The 16,699-nt window shown below is 35.4% G+C and overlaps 1 protein-coding gene across 1 annotated transcript; it reads left to right on the forward strand.

The window, feature by feature from the left end:
• The first annotated feature begins 1,943 nt into the window (after nucleotides 1-1,943).
• On the forward strand, nucleotides 1,944-15,571 carry GTF3C6 (general transcription factor IIIC subunit 6). The gene is made up of 6 exons (XM_051997544.1): nucleotides 1,944-3,963; nucleotides 9,156-9,236; nucleotides 10,880-10,943; nucleotides 11,042-11,086; nucleotides 11,167-11,280; nucleotides 14,360-15,571. The coding sequence occupies exons 1-6, from the start codon at nucleotides 3,898-3,900 to the stop codon at nucleotides 14,662-14,664; spliced, it is 675 nt and encodes a 224-aa protein (XP_051853504.1). The 5' UTR covers nucleotides 1,944-3,897; the 3' UTR covers nucleotides 14,665-15,571.
• Nucleotides 15,572-16,699: the final 1,128 nt, after the last annotated feature.

A 16,699-nucleotide genomic window follows, 5' to 3' on the forward strand; every position in this document is an offset into this window, starting at 1 on the left:
CCACCTGTGTTCTAAAACAAAAGAAAGTAGATGTAATGGACTTGAAACTCTTGAGTGGTTGCACTGAGTTCAGAACAGCAGAGCACTTAAGGCTAATTACTGATTTGACAATATGCTATGGGCATATGCTTGGAAAATGGCCCTTCCCACTATCCTGTGCTGGCTTGATGATTGGTGTATACAGAGAATTGTAGGATGGACTAGGGGGTACAATAAGACAAGCCAGTCACTTTGGAGGTGGAGAAGGAAGGTTGTGGAGATTCTGCTTCCATCCAATTCAATCCTACCTCTAAACCCCAAGAATAAAAACTAAGGACTTTTGCTTATCCAGACTCTGGCTGATTCTAAAGTATCTAGGGTGCTTACACAGTCATCACAACTAAGAAACTATTATTTATTGTAGGATTAAATCAATGCTAAACTACATTTAACCATGTCTCCTCAGTTCCACTTGTACCTTGTTCTGGCCCATAACATCTCCTTGTAGGATTAAATCAATCATACTGAACCATGCTAAATTAGATAACTATTGTCTCTATCAATTCCACTGACTCAGTACTTGTAAGAATCCTTTGTTTCAAGTTCAAAGTTCTGGCCCATAACACTTTGTTCTCCCTTCCTCTTTGTTTGTACTGACTTCTATTTAACCATCTTGATTATGTAAGAGAATTTCCCTTCTTCCTCTTCACTTCTCCCAACATCCCAGTATATTCTTCTTTCCTTCCTCTCAATTCTCTTTTAAGATCATTAAAAACAGAACAGGATCATTTTGGGAGGGGTTTAATTAGACTTCCATACCAAATTGACGATACTAGGATTCTGAGGAGATACATGAAACAACTCCCCATTTTAGAATGTAAATTATTTATTCAAAATTTAAAGTAAAACATTTTAAAAAGAAGCTGACTTGCTCAAGGTCCCACATGTTAATAAGCTATGTTGTTTTATAAGATGTTTCTCATTTTTAAAGCTATCAGGGATACCATAAAAAAACTCCTAAACCAAATTTAATTTTGACATTAGTGATTTTCTTTTTTCCTTAAATTAAAGTATTTCTGGGTCATTGTTCTTCCTTTTGCTCTTCCTAGAATACGTAGTAATAATCATGTTCTGTCCCTGTGATTTCATTGGTGTAGGGAAATTCCTACCGAGATTTTCTCTCAGAATGCAGATTAGGCAATTGTCCTACAAATCATAGTTTTAGAGAATTAGTTGCCTGTGAGATTGGGTAGTAATTTTCCTTTTTTTGGTGGAGGTGGAGGAAGAAGGGGGGGTGGGAGAAGCTATTTATTGCTGAGATTTAATCTACTTTGGAAACTCCCAATTTTGAAGCTTAAATCACTGATGCAGACTAACAGCTTCTTCAATTTATAGTCTTAATTTGCAATATAGAGCTAATGCAAATACCCCAAAATAACTCTTAGAATACCTCTTGTTACTAATTCCATAGTCTCCAGTCTTCTTCTACTTGCTACATTTTCACTCATTAATAGTGCTCTAATCCTTGATCATTTTTCAGACTATGAGTTTCAACTCTTGAAAATCTTCCAAGTTACATTTTAGGAAACACTGCTTTAGCACTTAGAAAATTCAGGTTAAATAATTTTGTATCCACTCCTATATTTAGTTTTTAGCTCTAACTATGGCACTGACACTTGCTAAAATTAATAATAGCCGGCATTCATAAGAGTGATTTAATGTTTAAAAGTAATATATCTCATTTGATTTCATTTTATGATGAAAGATTGACATCCTTAGATTGAATAAGAGATATATAAATGTTGCTGGTTTTAAGCAACATGAAAAAGCAAAAATGAAATGTTAACATTCATTTAAAGATAATTGTAGGTAATGCTTGATTTATTACACAAAATAAAGTGATGAACTGCTTTTCACTGAAGTCCCATGCCAATGCTTTATCTTATCTAAGAAAAAGAGTCTGTATTCTTGAAAATTAAGTCAGTAGGACCCAAGTTCCCTAGCAAATTGAAAGGTTTTGTTCTGGTTAGAAGTCTAAATCATCTATAAAACAGTCTATCTAAATTCAGGAAATATCATTACCAGAAAGGTGGGCAAGAGATTTGTTGGGTTGTTTTGTTTTGCTTTGCTTTGTTTGACCCTAACAATTTGGTAAGACTGTCTGCTAAAGCACAAGAGAAATTATCTGTCTGTCCACCCCAATGATAAAGCACAAGAGAAATTATCTGTCTGTCCACCCCAATGATAAAGCACAAGAGAAATTATCTGTCTGTCCACCCCAATGATAAAGCACAAGAGAAATTATCTGTCTGTCCACCCCAGTGAAATGATGGATCTTTGAAATAATGATTTAAGATGAACTACATCTTCACATATCTTACTATTTTCAAGTGCTTTAAAAGCAGGTTTACCGTTATTTTTAACTCATTTGTCTCCCCCTAGTGGCAGAGTTTAAAACACCGAGTTTTAAACCACTTCCATTTCTCACGTACTGGAATTGTATTAACCCAGTTTGGAGTAGTTGATTATCCTCGTAAGAGGATTACCTTTTTCATTTATTTTATAATTCTGACATAAACATTATGTTTAAAATCATAGGTAACTAGAAATTTGGTCAAAATTGAAGTTATTTTCTTCAGTCGTTTTGCTTTATATCTCAGGATCTAAAATCTTATCTGGAATGGAGTTGCCATGAATTGAATGTAAACCAGAAGGATTGCCTATCTTCAGCCAGATAGGCAAAGGATGTCTTTTTTTTTTTTTTCTTTTAATATCCTTGTTAGAATATTCAGTAGACAGAAAGCTATTAGCCCAATTCAGGTGCTATGAAGTATTCCCTAATTCTCTAGCTGAAAATGACTACAACTTGTTTAAAATTGTATCAGAGCATTATTTATTTTGCTTTGGCCCCTCATGGGACAGCCTATATTATTCTTCTCTATACGTGGACTCCTCCTGACTCCCTGTGATTGTAAACTATTGTAAGCAAGGACACGTCATTTTTTTCCTCCAATTTCTGTGGCCATTTGGGATGTAATGATAATAATCAGCATTTATAAAGCACTTTACATTATTTCAGTTTTGGCTGACCTAACAAGTGTTATTACTGAATTGTGTAACAGCAACAGTCTTTTTTTTTTTTCCTCCCTTGATTCAACTCGTCTCCCTTTCGACGCATCTAATGTCCCACTTGATCCGGGGACAAGTGGAGCGCTGATTCCGCTTGGTTGGAGGAATGGGGATAATCCAAGCGATTAGAAGAGTCCGACAGTTAATAAAGGCTAGTTGACTTGAGAGAATGGGGGGCAGTGAAGTCAGAAATTGGGGACTAAACTATGCGATCCCAAGCCGTTTAACCCTTCATCCCTCAGGCTTCTTTCCCACTTTGGTTTCTTCCCCGTGGGAGGCTCACCCGCCACCGTGTGTTAACTGTATATACAGTCTAGGATGTTTGAAACCCTATTTTTGCCTTCCCCGAACACAGTAGGTGCTCAATAAATGCTTGCTGCCTTGACTAACAAGTTAGACTAGTTCCCAAAGCACGAGGTAGGCACTTAATACATGCTTGCTCAGTAAACGTGTTCTCGGCAGGGGCTTCGCTTGGCCAATCCGATCAGCAAACCCTGCCCGTGGTCCGTCACTTTTCTCAGGCGGATAGTGCCCGGTAAGAAGAGACTTAGATGTAGAGTTAAAGAGGGAGAAACTCGAGGAGGAGAATTCACAAGCATTCGCCCCAGGAGGATTCTTTAGACGGAAAAGACGGAACCGGAACCTGAGAACAGGGAAGTAACTTTTTAGAAGCCCGCCCCCAAGATGGCGGCGCACGAGAGGGGCGGGGAAAGGGCATACTCGATCACGTGACACTGGTGGGGGCAGCTGGAAGGGGGGAAAGCAATTCAAACCCGAAGCCCGAGGACTATGGCGGCTGCCCCCCTGCATGAACGAGCTTCCGGGCGCGAAGAGGAGGAGGAGGATGAAGAGGAGGTAAGTGGCCAGAGTCAAAAAGAGTCGGACACTATTGAAAAACGACAGAGTAACACTGTAATGTGCTGCGCTGCAGATAGAAAAATAAGGCTGTCCCCACTCTCAAGGCGCTCCCATTCTAGGGAGAGTCAGATGGAAAGGACCTATGGTCCTTAGACAAAACTCTTTTTTTTTTTTTTTAATTTTAGTAGCTTTTTATTTACAAGTTATATGCATGGGTGATTTTACAGCATTGACAATTACCAAACCTTTTGTTCCAATTTTTCCCCTCCTTCCCCCCATCCCCTCCCCTAGATAGCAGGATGACCAATACATGTAAATATATTAGAGTATAAATTAAATACAAAATAAGTATACATTAGACAAAACTCTTAATGCCTTGTTCCTATCAGTAGCTGATGCGGAACCTTTTGACGTGGGCCGGGACTTTTTACCGGGATGCTCCTGTCTGACTCTTAAGTAGCTGCATCGCCAGGCTGCACGTCCAGGACTGGCCTCCCAGGATAAAGGGTCTTCCCGGGACCCATGCGGAGGTAGTGGCCAAAGTGGTCGTGGTGCTTTAACCGGCCGCGCACTTTGCCTCGTGACTGTCTTGGTATTTTCTTCTTTGGCTAGGCCGGCTCGACTGCCTGCTGAATGGCACTTAGGGTCACTACTCCCCTCTCTCTAGGAGTTGTTTCCCCGGATGACCGCTGTGAGGGTGGGGCTGGAAGCCGGACTGGTGATTCGGGGAGAAAAGACTACCCCTTTTCCGGGGCTCCTGTACAGGGGTTGCTATCTAATGGTTCTCAGGTGGATTAGTGATGGTTCTAAGGGAGGTGGTGACTATTGGTGAAAGTCATAAATGCTGGTCTAGTCTGGGGGTCAAGTCGGGAAGAATTGGGACAAAATTTAATTTTTAATAATAGCTTTTTCTTTTTTGTTTTTTAAAATAAGTCTTATTTTCAAAATATATGCAAAGATAGTTGTAAAACCTTGTGTTCCAAATTTTCCATGCTGCACAAGACAAATCAGATGAAAAAGGGGAAAATGAGAAAAATAATTAAAAACAAGCAAATTTTAAAAAATTATATTGTGATCATATTCATTTCTGACAGACATCTTTCTGGCTGCTGATGGCTCTCTCCATCCCAAGTCTATTGGAATTGGTTTGAATCACCTCATTGTTGAAAAAAGCCATGATCATCAGAATTAATCAACACATAATCTTGTTGTTGAATGGCTTTTTCTTTTCAAAGTACATGCAAAAATAGTTTAAAACTTTCATCCTTGCAAAATATCTAGAACGTTCTGTTTGATCATGGTATTCTGGTCACATAGATCCTACCTTCTTAAACCATTAGTCCCTCCATGTAGGCTCTACTCATTGTATGTGGCAGTTGTGAAATAACGATTTATTATCAGTAAATGTTTGATTTGTATACCTATATACCCTGAGTCTTATAAAAATTTCTTGGATGAAAAGTGGAAAAAGTTAAAAAAAATCTTGATATAGCTTAAAGTTCATCTATTTGTTGTTATTATCTATCCCTATGAAATTCACCCTTAGAAAATCAGCATAAGATTGGACTCCTTTTTTTCCACCTCTTAAAAGTCTTAGGTACCAGTGTGACCATCTTTACCTCTTGCTATGAAAGCAACTCATATATATGTTTTTTTAATTTAATAATAACTTTATATTGACAGAATCCATGTCAGGGTAATTTTTTACAACATTATCCCTTGCACTCGCTTCTGTTTCGATTTTTCCCCTCCTTCCCTCCACCCCCTCCCCTAGAAGGCAAGCAGTCCTATATATGTTAGATATGAGCAACTCATATTTTTTTCCTGCCTGGATCTATCAGAACTTAATGTTGCAGTGCAGTATAGTATTTTAGAAAACTTGATTCATTTGCTTAGAATGAAAGTTTTTTAATTTATTTTTTCCTTGGAAAACATGACCAGCATCAAGGGTGTTTTCAAGAAACCTTTTTATTTACAGCTATAGGGAACAAATTTTGCAAAACATATTTTGAGAAATACTAATTTAAGCTTATTTTTTACAGATAAAAATAATTAAACCTTTTTTTTTTTTTAATGATTTGATTAGGGCATACAACTAGCCAATAAAAAGACTCTAGTCTAGATCTCCTGACTTCTATTCATCATCCTTTCCCATTGTACTTAATACTTTGTCCTAAATGTGCATTTGTAATCAAAAGGCAAAAGTCATAGTGAAATTATTGTAAGATCATTTTGCTTAGAATTTAATTTGATATGAAAATATGTGGTGTGTAGAATTATGATGACTTTTTCTTTAATTTCCTGATAAAATCCATGGGAAAGTTATGAAGATTATTGGAACTAAAAGGATTCTCAGGAATTACCCAGTCAAAAACTTTTTTTTACTGATGAGGGCTAGAGTTGCTAAATGACTTGCTAAATTCACACAGAAAAGGACATAATTTTAATCTCAGACCTATAGCTTCAAATTGTGCACTCTTTATCTTGTACATTGATGTAATTGGCTTCCAGTCAGGTCAAGACAATAAGCATGATTAGTGATAACTGTGTACCAGGAACTCTCCTAGATTCTGGAGCTATAAAGAGGGAAATGAGAGAGTCTCTGCCTTCAAGAAGGTTACATTCTAGAAAGCAGAAACATATCCAAAGATAAATAAAATTGTAAAATTCTGTATATGGGAGCAATGCAACTGGGACAGTCAGGAAAAGCCTCTTATAGGAAGAGTTATGAGCTGAGCCTTAAAAGCAACTAGGAATCTAATTAGAGAGATTCAATTGTGTTCAACTTTGTTGTTTTTGAGATTTTCTTGGCAGAGATACTGAATTGGTCTGCCATTTTCTTTCCCAAATTATTTTACAAATGAGAAAACTGAGGGCAACAGGGTTAAGTGAACACTCAGGTAGTAAGTGTCTGAGGCTGGATTTGAATATGGGTCTTCCTGACTCCAAGTGAAGTGCTCTATCTACTATACTATCTAATTGGGGAGAGATAAGTAAAGGATACCCCAAACTAGATTTCCATAGGAGTATTAAATTTAACATGTCCAAACTGAATTCTTCATGATTCCCCAAATCCATTCTTCTTCCTATTTCCCTATTACTATTGAGGATATCATATCATCCCAGTCATTCAGGCTGGCAACTTAGGTATCCTTGATTTCTGGCTCTTGCTGGTCTCCCATTTCCAATCTTTGGCTAAGTCTTGTGGAATCTACCTTTGCAGCATCTCCAGTACATGCCCCCCTTCTCTTTGTACCACTTTGGTACATGCCTGAATCTCCTCATGCTTGGACTACTCTATCTGATTCATCTCCCTGCCTTAAATAGGCTATCAAAATGATCTTACTAAAGAGCAGGTTTGATCCCCGTAATAAAAAAGTCCTTCATGACCTAGCCACTTTTCCAGTCTTAACTCCTTATTTTTCCAAGAACTCTTGAGATTCAATGACACTAGTCTTCTTACTATACTTTTCTTCTCATACATTTTCACAAGCTATTCTCTTGACTGGATTCCCTGACTTCTCTTCAAGATTAAGCTAAAACTCCACCTTATTCATTTCTTGTAATTCTAGTATCTTCCTTTTAAGGTTTCTGCTGTTTATCATATATCTAATTTGTAACTAGGTTTCTGCATGTTGTCCATTAGACATTCCTGGAGAACAAGGACTATCTTTGTACTATCTTTGTATAGTACCCCTAGCACTTACAGTGTGCAGGACACATAGATGCTAAATAAATGGTTGTTATAAAGAACTGGTGTATGGATGCAAAGCTGGGAGAAGGAATGGCAAGAATAGGAATGAGTGAGGGACAGTATAGAGAAATTGATATCAAACATATTGGAGCTGGATGTGAAGGGCTTCAAATGCCAGAGAAGTTTGATTTTTTTTTTTAATCCTGAAGGCAGTAGGGAGTCAGTGAAGTTTAAAGAGAGTGACATGTTGATTTGTGTTCTTAGGACTGTGAATTTTTGTCTGTTGTATAGAGGAAGTTACGTACATAGTGAATGGCAGAGTTCTACTGAAAGTGCTTTCCTGTACTACTGTGGCAAGCTTTCTAAAAAGAATTCTTGATAGCTTTGTTTTTACGTCATCTAAATTTCTTCCAATATTCTTTCACCTCCCCTGTCTCAGAAGGACATCCTATATGGCAAAGAATATTTTTAAAGGAAAAAAAAACTATCAAGAGGAAGAAGAAAAAAATTAATAAAATCCATTAGTATGTCAAAAACATTTGAAAATATATGTAACATGGAAATTGAATGGATGCCCATCAGTTGGAGAATAGCTGGGTAAATTGTAGTATATGAATGTTACAGAATATTATTGTTTTGTAAGAAACCAGCAGGATGAATATAGAGAGGCTTGAAGAGATTTACATGAACTGATGCTAAGTGAAATGAGCAGAACCAAGAGATCATTATACACTTCAACAACAATACTGTATGAGGATCAATTCTGATGGAAGTGGATATCTTCAGCAATGAGAAGATCCAATTCAGTTCTAATTGATCAGTGATGAACAGAGCCAGCTACACTTAGAGAAAGAACACTGGGAAATGAATGTGGACTGCTTGTATTTTTGTTTTTCTTCCCTGGTTATTTTTACCTTTCTGAATCTGGTTTTTCTTGTGCAACAAGAGAACTGTACAAATATGTATACATATATTGTATTTAAGATATACTTTAACATGTTTAATATGTATGAGACTGCCTGCCATCTAAGGGAAGGGGTGGAGGGAAAGACGGAGAAACCACAGAAGTTTTTGCAAGGGTCACTGTTGAAAAATTACCCATGCATATGTTTTGTCAATAAAAAGCTATAATTTTTTTAAAAAAGAAAATATATGTAATGTTTCATGGCTAGGATTTCCTGCTTCTACAAGAATGGAGGGAGGTATCTTCTTATACCTCTTCTTTGTGACTACTTGTTTTTCATAATTCTGTAATATTTATCCTAGTTACTCTTTAGTTTTTTAATTTACATTTTTATAGTTATGTATATTATTTTATTGACTTTAATTATTTCCTCACAAGTTTCATGCTTCTCTGTATTGATGTTTGATATTTCTTATATCATAGTAATAGTCCATTGAATTAATGTACAGAATTTATTCTGTTGTTCTTTAAAAAATAGGAATCTACTTTGTCAACTGATAGCTTTTAACACCTTTTCCTTTTCCCCTCCAGGAGCAATTGGTCATGGTGGAATTGTCTGGCATTATTGATTCAGAGTTTTTAACAAGATGTGGAAACAAATGCAAAATTTTGGTGAGTGTCTGGCATTTTATAAATTAAATGTGTCTGGCATTCCTAAATTAAAAACAGGATTAAACTCTTATTAACTGCAGAATGTAGGAAAAAGAAAAAAGAATACAACTTCAATTTAGTAAACCTAGGTTTGAGTCCTGGTTCTGAGTTTGGGCATAGTCACAATTTTTTGAACTTTAGTTTCCTCTTCTGCAGAATGGGAATAAGAATTCATATTTGTTCTGAATCCTATGTTGCAGGAATTTTGTTAGTAAAGCATTTGGTACACCATTAAGTATGATAATAGTAACTCACATTAAGGTTTGAGAAGTGGTTTACAATTATCTCATTGCATCTTCAGCAACTCTGGGAGGGTGGGTGCTCTTAACATCATCATTTTGCAGATGGGAAAATTTAAGTTCAGAGGTGAAATGACTTGGTCAATGTCACACCAATACAGTAAGTGACTAAGGAACGATTTGAACTGCATAGATGTAAGCTGCAGTGATCACAAAGGCTTTGTCTGCTAAATATTTATATTGTCCCTAAATTTTGTTTAAAGGAAATTTCTGTGTTAAGTGTGATAGTTGCTATGTAAAATTGTAGGTGGTAGATTATAATTATTTTTAAAATAGAAAATTATTGTACAGCATGATTAAGTATTGTGGACTTTCTTTTTCTACAGATCTTTAAAATGAACAATCATCTATATCAGATAATTTAAGTTAGGGCAAGCACGTTTTAGGTTTGAGTCACTATTTGTTGCTGAGTGAGTTGTCACTCATTTTTTTCTCTAAGATAAATCCTTTTTTCCATCTACTAATATCAAAATTATTTGAGAGCCACATATCAGAATTTTATTTAAGAGAAATATAAAATATTTAGAGTTCTGTCCTTTTACAGTTAGAATAGGAAATACAATTTACATGAAGAATAGAAAAATATAAAATGCATATAGTTTTGGGCTGCTACTGAAGAGGAGTAATAGGGGGAGGATTGATAAATGAAGAGAATGAGAAACAGATAAACATTGAGAAGAATGGAGAGACAATGAGTAGGAAAAGATATGTAAAGTGTGGGAATCTTCTCTGGCTATTCTCTTTGCTTAAAACACTCTTCCTCCTCATCTCTGTTTTTTTGGCTTCTATGGTCTCCTTTAATTCGCAACTAAAATCCCATCTTCCACAAGAAGCCTTTCTCAAACCCTCTTACTGATTTCCTATTTATCCTGTCTGTACTTTATTTGAACATATTTATTTGCTTATTTATTTCCCCAATTGTGAGTTCCTTGAGGGCAGGAACTACTTTTTGCCTCTTTCTAGAATTTAACACCGTGCATGGCAATTGTAGGGGCTTATTAAATGTTTATTGACTGACTATTTGCTGCTGAGTGAATTATCACTTATACTATACCTTCCTTTAATAAACTGGTACTGCTGAGAGCTATTTAACCATCCTTTAGTTTAATCTTTCAGAGTTGGCTTTATATGGAGTATATAGAAAATTCACCAAAGAAATATTATCTGGACTCAAACTACTATGGTTAGAATAACATCATTTCTTAGAGTACTTACTTGAAGGATGTTTGTGTGCATTAAAGGTTTTCCACAAGGTAGCCTGTTGAATCCAGCTTTTGACTATATTTTATAATGTTCAATTCATAGGGCATTGACACAGAGAGACCTATTCTTCAAGTGGACAGCTATGTCTTTGCGGGGGAATATGAAGGTAGGAGTAGTTCACTGTCAGAAACTCCTTTTTAATTATGACTTTCTGAGCGAGAAGAACCTTATTTCTCAATAAATTGTCCTCTACTTTTCCTGTAGATACTCTTGGGACCTGTGTTGTGTTTGAAGAAAATACTGACCAGGGTAAGTGATTACTCTTGATTTTTCAGGTTAAGATTATATAAAATTGAGCATTGTGGTAATTGAGGTAACTTTGTTTATAGTTGATGCAGAAGGTAACCATAAAACAGAGCTGAAATACAAGTGTCACACAATGAAGAAGCTCAGTATGACAAGAACACTTCTGACTGAGAAGAAGGAGGGAGAAGAAAATATAGGTTGGTATATACATCATTTTCAGAAAATAGTGATTTGAACTTATATCAATCAGTCAAAAAGTATGGTTAAGTGCTTACTCTGTATCAGGAACTGCTCTAAAGATGGGTATACAACAAAAAAATGCAAAAACAGTTTCTACCTTCAAGGAACTAATATGTTGATGTCTGGATAATATTTAGAAATTAATTCAAGCATATTGTCTCAGATAATTACTGAAAGAGCTATGAACACTGTACAAGTTTAGGTTTAACCTACAGATTTAAACCTCAATCTCTGAAGGATAATCTCTGAAGATCATACAAGTTATTTCATTGCTTACTGAGAAATTATATTTGAATTGGTTTCTAGAGTTCTGTGGTAGGGAAGATAAAATGTTTTGATAATATGTTATTTATAGACACACATATATTAGTGCAATAAAGAGTTGCAAAGTACTCTGTTAGGGAACCAGAGAAATGTTTCCTGTAGTAGGTTAAGAATTGCTTAGACAGAGGTAATAAAAGCATACTGTGGATAGAAAATAGTATGGGAAAAGACATTAAATTGGGAAAACATAGGGTGTGTTGAGTAGTTCTGTTTGGCTGGAGTTTAGAGTGAAGGAGAGGATATGATAGGAGAAGATTGTAAAGATAGGATAGTGCCATAATAGGCAAAGGACTTTTAACTTTTATGGTAGATAACTGTTGAATAATTTTGAGCAAAGAAGTGGCATATCAGAGTTATGAAAAAAGATCTGGATGGCAGCAATTAAAAAAGTGGGGAGACGGCCAAGAAAGAATAGAAACAGAAGATCTTTAAGAAATTAGTGCAATAGTTCAGTTGGATAACAGTGAGGCTAAGAAAGTGGAAGAAGGAATAGGGAAATTGAGAATAATTACAAAGGTAGTATTGAAAAAAATTTAATCTTTATATACACAGATGAGAAGAAAATCAAAATATCACACTGAGATTTTAAATTTTGAAATTTAGGTGAACAGTGGTGACGCTGACTAAAGTAGTAAAAGAAGAAACAAGTTTTAAGGGAAAGAAGCTTTTTGGACATTTGAGTTTTGAGATGCCTGAATTTGAGGACATTAGTTTGGAAATTCCAGTTCTATTACATATTATCTTTGTGATTTTAGGCAAGTCTTCTCTTTCTTCTTTGACTTTTTTTCTTCTTCTTCTTTTTTTTTTTTGTTGAGACAATTGGGGTTAAGTAACTTGCCCAGGGTCACACAGCTAGGTGTTAAGTGTCTGAGATCAGATTTAAACTCAGGTCCTCCTGATTTCAGGGCTGGTGCTCTATCCACTATGCCACCTAGCTTCCCCCTATCTTTTTTTTTTTTTTTTTTTTTAACTATAAACTGAAGGAATTGGATTAGATAATTTCTGCACCCCTCTCCTCTCATTACATATAAAGATAGTTTTCAACATTAATTTTTTTTTTAAGATTTTGCATTCCAAATTTTTTATCCTTTCCTTAATTCCCTCTCCCCAACATGGTAGACAATCTGAGAGAGGTGATATGTGTACAATTATTTTAAACATATTTCCAAATTAGTTATGTTGTTAAAGAAAAATCAGAACAAAAGAAAAAACAGACAAAAAAAGGTGAAAATAGTATGCTTCAATACATATTCAGTTTCCATAGTTCTCTCTCTGGATACATATGGCATTTCCTATCCCAAGTCTATTGAATTTCCTTGAATCACCATCTTGTTGAGAAACGCTAAGGGTATCATAGTTGATAATCACATAATCTTATTGTTATTATACAATGTTCTCCTGGTCTTGCTCACTTCATTCAGCATCAGTTCAAGTAAGTCTTTCCATATACCATATACTATATACCATAACTTATACAGCCATTCTCTAATTGATGGGCATCCACTCAGTTTCCAATTCTTTGCGCCATGAAAAGAGCTGCTACAAACTTTTTGCACATATGGTCCATTTCTCTCTTTTATACTGCCTTCAGAATATAGGCCCAGTAATGGCACTGCTAGATCAAAGTGTACGCACAGTTTGACAGCCCTTTGAGCATAGTTCCAAATTGCTCTTCAGAATAGTTGGATCATTTCACAACTTTATCAGTAATGCATTAGTGTCCCAGTTTTCTCACATGCCCTCTAACATTTATCATTATATTTTCCTGCCATGTCATGGGCTAGATGATCTTGATGATTCTTTCAGTTCTAAATCATCCTATAAGTTTATACAGTTATGTCATGTAGCTACTTGGGTATTTGTATCTGATATGTGGGAAAATAGCTAGAACTGAGGATTTAGATCTGCATAAAGGCAGCCTAAAGCCACAGAATGACATAGAGAATGTTGTAACTTAAGGGCTGGAAAAAAAGATAAAGTAATGAGTGAGGGAATAGGGAAACCAGGAGAAAATGTTATATTTCAGAAATGTTCTAAATCATCCTATAAGTTTATACACTTATGTCATGTAGCTACTTGGGTATTTGTATCTGATATGTGGGAAAATAGCTAGAACTGAGGATTTAGATCTGCATAAAGGCAGTCTAAAGCCACAGAATGACATAGAGAATGTTGTAACTTAAGGGCTGGAAAAAAAGATAAAGTAATGAGTGAGGGAATAGGGAAACCAGGAGAAAATGTTATATTTCAGAAACTAAGGGAAGAGAGCATATACAGTGTGGGCATGGGAGAGTGTGTCAACAGTATCATGTTTCAAAGAACACAAAATATGATCAAGATGATGATTTGATTTGATGACTAGATCATTAGTGTCAGAGATAGTTTTAGGAGATGTCTAGATCTGTGATGGACAAGTAATTAAGTACTTTTCTGTTTTTGTTTTTGGTCTTTTGAGATAAATGGATTTTCTTTTTCTTTTTGGCTTTATGTAATTTTTCACTATACTCACTCTTACATTTCCAAGATTTTTAGATGAACACTCATGATCAGTGGCACGTATGCCTTAACGTGTTAAATGTTATGGTTTTCCTTTGACATGTTTATTTGGGAATATCAATTTAAGATTCTATGAATTGAGGGAAATGCTAATTTATAACTTTTTTCACTTCCCCATCCCTATTTCTTTGCATAATTATTTCTTTTCTGGAATAGGTGGTGTAGAATGGCTGCAGATCAAGGACAATGATTTTTCATACAGACCCAACATGATTTGTAGCTTTGCACATCAGAAGGAAGATGAGGAAGTTGCAGCTCAAGCTCCAGACAAAACTTTGGAAATGGAAGACCAGGAGTTGCAAGCCAAAGAGAACACGGGCATGGGCAATGAACTGGAAAAATCAGAACACTTAGAAATGGAGGATGCTGGTCCTCTTCTTGATAGCCCTTCTTCTGAGATGGAAGAAGATTCTACTTCTGTGGAAACGCAGGAGCCTGCCTTAGAAGCCACTCCCAGGTGATATCATTCCTGTAGGTTCTAGGCATGGACATAACTAGAGTTCTGATTTTGAAGAATTGAGTGTATAGCTTTTAGTTATTCATGGATTCCATGACTTTTGGCCATACACAGATTATAACTGGATATATTTGGATAAGTCAGGACTGAGCAATAACTAGATAATTCTTTTTTTTTTTTTTAATTCCTTCAGATTCTCTAAATTAGAGATTTTGGCTAAAGTGGGTATTTATTGTATGTAGATGAAGGCACTATTTTTAGGGGTTTTAAAGGACTTCTGGGAGCTTCAGAAAAGGGATCCTGAGCAAAACATGGCTATGTTTTATGCCCTTTCCTCTAAGAGGATAATCAGGGAATTCTAGTAGTTACTAGAAAGTGTTATTTGGTTTTGCTAATTTAATAAAGGCATTTTGTTCTGTACCAAGGATTTGGCCTTTTTTCCAAATAAGGAAATGTCTTCTATATTGTCAATGTAATCCCCATCCTTTATCTCCTCTCTATTTCCCCACTCCCCTCAAGTTAATTTTAGAGAATTGTGAGGGGCCTTCAGAGGTTAAGTGATTTGCCTAGGAGTCACATAGGGGGTATATCCGGCAAGAACCTGGGATTTCCAGACTCTGGCTTCTGTATTTGATTCTGTTCTATCTTGAAATGATGAGCAGAAATTTAGTTTTCTTCTCATTCTATAACATTTGGCTTATATACCTTATTCTTGTAGTGTAAGGAATTATAGAGGATCATTTTATAAGGTTGTTTAACAAACCATTCCAGATTAGCAAAAGTTAGATAAGTGAGATGGTAATTAATCTATTTACATGAAAATGGTGTAGTAAGTACCTTGAAGAACATGGATGCATTTTATCTTGTTTATAATAATGCTTGGTATATAATAAAGTCTTATTTTTCAGAAACTTTTTTGTCTGTTACTAGTTTATCCTATTTATTAAGCCATATTTCAACTCATTTGATGGATAGTTCTTTTTTAATATGCAAAACATTTAAAGAACTTCATTATGCTATTAGCATTCTGGCACACCTTTGTCACAGTGCCTACTTTTGAGTTTTTCTTCTTGTCCTTTATATTCACATGGAATGTAGTGATTTTCAAAGACTCAGACCATCACTAACTGTAGTATGTCAATTGGAAAATATTCTCTTATTGAATCTTTATTGAATTTATTGTTATTTTATAAATTCTTCTTTAGAGAATCATAAAATCTTTAGTTGGAAAGACATGCATTTCACAACTAAAAGCATTATGAACACAAAAGAGGCAAGTTTTAGGGTTTTTTTAATAGAAAAAGTCAGGTGTGATTTTTAGATACTAGCAATTCAACTTCTAAATTCAATAATATTCACTAAATATTTATGGAACACCCAAAATGTGTAAAGTTGTGTAAAATGTGTGAAGGATACAATGATTCACAAGATTGATCTTCCAAAGAGCTTAAGATTGATTAAGAGTAAGGGCATCTATAAATACAGTTTGATGCACTATATGACAAATGTCAATTGAGTTAAGATATATGACTTGGGTTTTAAATAGTAACTTTTTATTTTCAAAATATATGCAAAGATAGGACATTTGCCCTTGCAAAAGCTTGTGTTCCAAATTTTTCTCCTTCCTTTCCCCCATCCTCTTTCCTAGAAAGTAAGTAACCAAATATGGTTTTTTTTTGTTTTTGCTTTGGAAGTATTTTATTGATCAAAAAGTAGGCATAGGGGTAGCTAGGTAGTGTACTGACCCTTGACTCAGGAGGACCTGAGTTCAAATTCAGCCTCAAACATTGGATTCTTGATCTCTCCTAATCAAATATATGTTAAACATATACAATTCTTCTATACATTATTCCACATTTATCATTCTGAACAAAAAAAAATTAGATTGAAAAGGGGGAAAAACGAGAAAGGAAAAAACAGCAAGCAAACAACAAAGAAGGTGAAAATTCCATGCTTTGATCTACATTTAAGTTTCCCATAGTCCTCTCTCTGGGTACAGATGGCTCTCTCCATCATAAGTCTATTGGAATTGGCCTGAA

This window comes from Antechinus flavipes, chromosome 4 (assembly GCF_016432865.1).
Source record: "Antechinus flavipes isolate AdamAnt ecotype Samford, QLD, Australia chromosome 4, AdamAnt_v2, whole genome shotgun sequence".
Taxonomy (NCBI): Eukaryota; Metazoa; Chordata; class Mammalia; order Dasyuromorphia; family Dasyuridae; genus Antechinus; species Antechinus flavipes.